This window comes from Octodon degus, unplaced genomic scaffold (assembly GCF_000260255.1).
Source record: "Octodon degus isolate 3935 unplaced genomic scaffold, OctDeg1.0 scaffold00093, whole genome shotgun sequence".
Classification (NCBI taxonomy): Eukaryota; Metazoa; Chordata; class Mammalia; order Rodentia; family Octodontidae; genus Octodon; species Octodon degus.
The window spans coordinates 5692630-5699326 of record NW_004524669.1 but is presented as its reverse complement, the minus strand read 5'-3'; the positions used below and the strand labels follow the sequence as shown (position 1 = coordinate 5699326).

At 48.8% G+C, this 6697-nt stretch overlaps 1 protein-coding gene across 3 annotated transcripts in view; it reads right to left on the bottom strand.

The window, feature by feature from the left end:
* Sp1 (Sp1 transcription factor) overlaps positions 1-6223 on the bottom strand; it is a 38283-nt gene extending 32060 nt beyond the window's left edge. Inside the window, exons 1-3 of one of the 3 annotated variants that reach the window (XM_004637887.3) lie at positions 6117-6223; positions 4921-5087; positions 2891-4403 (exon numbers count right to left, since the gene is read on the bottom strand). In XM_004637887.3, the coding sequence (XP_004637944.1) occupies positions 2891-4403; positions 4921-5087; positions 6117-6123 (1687 nt within the window). In that variant the 5' untranslated portion in view covers positions 6124-6223. Of the gene's footprint in view, positions 1-2890; positions 4404-4920; positions 5088-5717; positions 5814-6116 lie in introns of those variants that run through there. The other 2 variants (XM_012516170.2, XM_023722693.1) reach the window with 2 other exon arrangements.
* Positions 6224-6697: the final 474 nt, after the last annotated feature.

The window sequence follows — 6697 nt, the reverse complement described above, 5'->3', positions numbered from 1 at the left end:
TATATATATAAGAACTGCCAGGTCTGGTGGTGCATGCCTGTAATCTCAGCGCTTGTGAGGTTGAGGCAGGAGGATCTCAGAGTTCGAGACCAAGTTAGGGGCTACAAAAGTGAGCACAAGGCCAGCCCAAACAACTTGCAAAAGGAAATATGGTTAACCCCAAATTTATAATCTCCACATAATAACCAGTCAAAATGAATGAAAACTTTGCAGTAAATAATTCCAACCAGGTATGGCAGCCCATTCCTGTACAAGCTGGATTTGAGAGACTGAGGCAGGAACATTAGAAGTTCAAGACAAACCTGGGCCAGTGTGAGACCCTGAGTCAAAAAAACCAAAACATGGGCCAGGGATATAGCTCAGTAGTACAATACCTGCCTGGTTAAGTATAAGGTCCTGAATTCAATTTCTGACACCAGGGGCTGGTGAGATGGCTCAGTGGTCTAAAGCACCTACTTAGAACAAGCTTAGTAAAGCACAGGGACCACAGTTCAATCCCCCAGCACCACGTGCCAGCCAACCCTGCCCCCTGCTGGGCTGAGCTGGCCACACACACACACACACAAATAATAATTAAAAAAAAAAAGAATTCGTCAATTTCTGACACCAAAAATCCCAAAATAAAATACAGCTGTTGCAATTTAGCAACATAGCGAGGCCCTATCTCAAAATTTAAAAATATAAATAAATAAATCTTAATTTACCAGTTTGTATACAATGACGGGGGAGACTGAGGCAGGTGCATCGAGGCAGTAGTTTAAGGGCAGCCTATAGTACATAGTAAGTTCAAGGCCAGCTTGAACTACATAGCAACCCAGCATGGTGGCCTATGCATGTAATCTCAGCACTTGGGAGGCAGGAGAATAGCTGCAAGTTCAAGACCAGCCTGGGCTACAAAGTGAGCTTAAGGCCAGCCTGAACTACACATTGAGACCCTGTCTCAAAAAAATAAGGGGGCCAGTGAGATGGCTCAGTGGTCTAAAGCACCTACTTAGAACAAGCTTAGCAAAGCACAGGGACCTTGGGGGGGCCGGGGAGATGGCTCAGTGGAATAAGCGCTTCCCTGGCAAGCGCAAGGGCCTGAGTTCAATCCCCGGTTCCGCCAAAAAAAAAAAAAAAAAAAAAAAGCACAGGGACCAAGGTTCAATCCCTCAGTGTCACATGCCAGCCAGCCCCGCCCCCTGGTGGGCTGAGCTGGACACACACACATACACACACACACACAAATAAATAAATGTTTTAAAAAAAAATAGATCAAGGGCTGGAGAGATGGCTCAGTGGTCTAAAGCACCTACTTAGAACAAGCTTAGCAAAGCATCAGGGACCGCAGTTCAATCCCCCAGCACCACATGCCAGCCAGCCCCTCTCTCTCTCTCAAATAAATGAAAATTATTTAAAAAAAAAAAAAAAAAAGATCAAATTCATAATCTACCTTCTCTTCCAACACTGGGGGTGTTTGAACACAAGGCCTTCCACTGAGCTACATCTCCAGTCCTCTTTATTGTACTCTGAGACAGGGTCTTGATAAACTGCCCTAATTAAGCTGAACATCCAATCTTCCTACCTTAGCCTTCCAGTGCACTACAATTACTGGTGGGCACCATTATACCCGAATCATAATCAATTTTTTCCTATGCAAGAGCTGGCCTAGGGGCTGGGTAGATAGATCAGTAAAATAAGCGCTTGCCTGGCAAGCACAGGGTCCTGAGTTCAATCCCCAGTTCCACAAAAAAAAAAAAAAAAAAAAAAAAAAGGTGGTCTAAACCTAAGAAATGCTTTACAGGTTTTTAAATTTTTTTTTAAATTTTATTTATTTATTAATGTGTGTGTGTGTGGTCAGCTCAGCCCACCAGGGGGCGGGGCGGGCTGGCATGTGGCACTGGGGAATTGAACCGCGGTCCCTGTGCTTTGCTAAGCTTGTTCTAAGTAGGTGCTTTAGACCACTGAGCCATCTCACCAGCCCTACAGTTTTTATACTTATTTTTGTAGTGCTGGGGATTGAATCCAGGGTCTCACAAATGTTAGGCAAGTGCTACACCACCAAATTACAACCATAGTCCTATTTTTACATTAAAAAAAGAAGCCAGACACAGAAGTATATAACTGTAATCCCACAACTAAGGCAGGCTGAGCCAGGCGAATTACTAAAAGTTCCAGCCCAACTCAGGCAATTTAGTGACTTTTCCGAGCCCTGTCTTAAAAATAAAAATTTTAAAAAGGCTGGGAATATAGCTCCTTGTAAGATCCAAGCTAAATCCCTAATCACACACACACACACACACACACACACACACAAAAAAAAAGAAACAGAATGTTACTAAAACCAAATGTGGCCCAGAAGGCCTGTATATTTCCCTAAGCCTTTACTGAAAGTTTGCCAGCTGTACTCTATAGGACAAGAGGAACTACAAAGTACAGAGCTACCAGAACTCTGACTACAAGAGCACATTCTGTACCAGATGAACTGAAAAGTTTTTATTTAATTTCCAAATGATCTAAATAAAATTGTATTTTTTTCTGATTCATTTGCCTAAATAGGCCTTGCGAAGTGTCATTCTTAATATATATTTATATTTTCCCTCATGAGACTTAACAGTTTCAGCTAACTGCTAAAGCTAGTTTATAACCAAAGATTTGAAATCTTGCCAGGCATGGTGATCCCAACATGCAGGAAGGATGAGACAGGAGGACTTAACAGGGAGGCCAACCTGGACTACACAGCACATTCAAAGCCAGTCTGAATTACAGAGCAAGACCTGGGGCTGGGGAGAGAGCTCAGTAGAATAAGTGCTTGCCTGGCAAGCACAAGGTCCTGAGTTCAATCCCCGGTGCCACAAAAAAAAAAAAAAAAAGCCAGATTAACACCCTGTCCAAAAAAATGAAGTCTTACCTGGGGTATTTGCAATAGCCGCCAATGGCAGGCCTGGAAGCTGGTGCACCTGGATTCCTGGAGTGCCCAATGCACTGAGGTTAATGGTCTGGAGGCCCGGCATGGAGGACAGCTGAGCAGCATTCACAGTGACTGTGCCGGCAGGGATGGAGGCAGCTGAGGCGATAGGTGTAAGGGTGGTGTTGCTGCTGCTGGTCTGACCCAAGGAAACACCCTGCATTGGAGCCAAGGTGATTGTCTGGGCTTGAGGATTCTGAACCTGGAGGTTTTGTAGCTGTAGAGTCTGCCAACTGACTTGTCCATTGGGCCCCACTGTTGGCGTCCGGATGATGATGGGGCCAGAGTTTGGAACAGCCTGAAGCTGGAGGTTCTGGAGGGTTTCCTGGGAGATAGCTTGAGTTGTAAAGCTCTGCCCTGGCAATGGTGCCGTTTGGAGGGCCTGAAGAGCTTGTCCCCCTTGAACTAGCTGAGGCTGAATAAGAATTTGTTGTTGCTGTGTCTGCTGGTTTTGCTCTCCCTCCTTCTGCTGACTTGCTTGCAGTGAGCCTCCAGATGTCTGGTTCTGCTGGATGTTCAAAGCATCAGATCCCTGCAACCCACTGACTCTCTGGGGTGTCTGACCCTGAGAGTTGGTCCCTGATGATCCGCTGGTGGTAAAGTTCATAATTCCCATGTTGCTGGTAGTTGTAGTAGTTGAGTAGCTATTGGCATTGGTGAAAAAGGAGCTGGAACTGGCTTGGGATGATACCAAGCTGGCAGAACTGGCAGTCCCTGAGGTGACAGGCTGTGAGCCACTCTCCTGGGACCCAGAGCTGCTAATCGTGACTGCCTGAGAGCTGGGAGTCAAGGTAGCTGCAGATACACTGTTGACAGGTAGCAAGGTGATGTTCCCATTCAGGGCCACTGGTACATTGGTCACATACTGAGTCTGTCCTGAGAGCACATTATTAGCCAGGCCTTGAAGTGGGACAGCCTGCTGAAGTAGGTTTGGCATAGCAGCAATGATGTTGCCGCCACTTCCTCGATTTGTAATGATCTGTTGGTTTGCACCTGGTATGATCTGTATTTGACCAGAACTATCCTGCTGCACTTGGGCTCCAGTGGCGGCAAATTGCAGCTGTTGCCCATCAACTGTCTGGAACTGAGGGATTACTTGATACTGAATGTTAGGCATCACTCCAGATAGTCCGGTCAGAACCTGCTGGTTCTGTAAGTTGGGGGTGGCAGCCACAACATACTGCCCACCAGAGACTGTACGATTCTTGGAAGACTCACTGCCATTACTGCCATTGGTACTGCTGCCACTCTGTTCCTTTGAGGTAGGGGTAGCCCCAGAGGAGGAAGAGATGATTTGCCAGCCATTGGCACCCTGTGAAAGTTGTGTAGCTGTAAGGTCAAGCTCACCTGTGCCCCCTGACTGGCTTGGGCCCTGGGAGTTGTTGCTGTTCTCATTGGGTGACTCAATTCTGCTGCAGGTTGCTGCCAGCAGAGCCAAAGGGGATGGCTGGGATTCCTGGCCAGGAAATAGAGAGGAAAGGAGTTAGTGATACCCATCTGCCAGCCTAGGGGGCAGTATACAACAAATAAACAGCAACACTGCAAAAAAAAAAACAAAGAAAAAAAAAAGAGAGTGGGCCAGGGAGATGGCTCAGTGGAATAAGCGCTTCCCTGGCAAGTGCAAGGGCCTGAGTTCAATCCCAGGTCCCGCAAAAAAAAAAAAAAAAAAAGGAAAAAAGAAAACCAGAAAGAAAAACCCTCGCCTACTTAGGGTTGGGAGTATAGCTCAAGGGTAAAGCACTTGCCCAAAGGCAGGAGGATCTGGGTTCCATCCCCAGCACCAAAAACTTGACCTTCATGTATTGCTTAAACTTATCCTTGGGGAATCTCCAATTCACGTGCTTCTGTGCTTACTTCCCTATCTATTAGGTTATTTCCAATATTTCCTAAAAAGTTTTCTATGAAGACTAAGCCAATTTCCAAGAATATTTATATCCTCCCAACACCTTCCCCACTTTGTAATGACCACTCACCTGCCCTCCTCCTCCTCCTCCTCCTCCACTGCTGCTGGTACTGCCTGTGCTGCTGCTTCGAGTCTGAGAAAAGGCACCAGCACCATTACCATTGCCCCCATTATTGCCACCAACTCCTTTTTCAATCTTCACCACTGGTGTCATTTCATCCATGGAGTGATCTTGATCTGAAAAAGAATTAAAACACAAACAAATTTAAAGTGGTGGAAAGAAAAAGGAGTAAGTCAGGAAAGGTAAAAGGAGACTATTATGTGTCAGTAATGAGTAACAGGAAGGCACAACTATAAAGAAAACGAATTGGTGCAAGGGAACTCCTAGGGATACAAGACACAAACAGATTCAATGATAGCAAAACTGCGACTTCATTTTCCCACAAACAAAGCAAGACTCAAAAAACACTCAACAAGTCATTTAGGGATAGAAAATGTGAGGGATGACGGCAATGCTGAGTTTCCAAATAAAGAAAACATATCCTTGGAAAAAGGATACATAAAGCAAAAACAAACAGGTGAGTGGACAGAAAGCTTGTTGAAATGAAAGTGGAAAGAGGATGAAAAATATAAGCGTAAAAAGAAACAAGAGGAAAGCAAGGGAAAGAGGAAAAGAAGAGGCAAAAAGTGAGAGTGAGGAAACATTTGCGGATTTTGGTAAGGGGCTTAAGTGATCTAGAAGTTGGCAATCAGGTTTCGGGGCTGAGGCAGGGCGGGCCTTAGCAAAAAAGGGCGGTTTCGGGGTGAGGGGCGTGGAAAGGGCGGGACGGTGGGGGAGGGGTATGCACGGGGTGGGGGGAGGAGGACCTTGGGGCAGGCTGCGACCAGAGGGCGGATCAGCGAGGCGGTTGGCCCGGGCGGGGCCTGCACTGCTCGGGCCGCCCCCGCGGCGCCAGCCCCCGTCGGGAGGAGCCTCAGGCGGGCGACCGGGTACTGGGGGGTAAGGCCCGTCCCCCGCGGCCGGGGCGGGCAGGGGGCGGGCGAGGCCACGCTGCCCCCTCCCCCGGGGCGGGCGGCCCATCCCCCTCCTTCTCGGAGGCCCCGCCACTGCCCCTTCTCCCTCCCTTCCCTCCGCCCCAGGCGGGACCAAGGCCGCCGCCGCCGCCTCCCGCCCGCCCCCCCTCACGGCGGGGACCGCCCGGTCGGCCCTCGCGCGCGCCCCCTCACTCCCTTCCACCCCTAAGCTTCAAGTGGACTCATCCTTACCGCTCATGGTGGCAGCTGAGGGACGAGCTCAAGGGGGTCCTGTCCGGGGGGGGTGGGGGGGGCCAGGAAAAACGCGGACGCTGACGAGGCAGGCTAACCCGGACCGGACAGGGAGGGGGGGTAAGGAGGAGGGAGCAGCGCGCCACAAGCCCGGCCTGGGCTCCTCCCCCTTCACTCCTGCCCCGCCCAATGAGGGAGGGGGAAAAGAGGGACTTGCGGAAGAAAGGCAGCCAGATTGCCCAATGGCAAAACTAATTCCTTCTCCAACTCTTGTAAGACAAAGTTGCGTGCCTAGTATACGCCCAAAAGGGCCGCCCTCTCAGTTTTAAAAGCCAATGGAATATGCAGGAAGTAAGGGAGGGAGGGAGCTGGAAATGATAGGCTGGGTAAGAAGCCAGTCAGCCACCGGGCGGGCTCACTCAGCGACAGGGATAGGAAGAGCTTTGATAGGAATGACAGAACAATGACCAATCAAAACCTTTGACATGCCTGGGCAAAGGTCTGGTTGGGAGGCGAGTACGAGATGAGACGGAACAGCATAGAATCAGGCCTATCTAAACCAATCCAAAATGAGGCGGGCA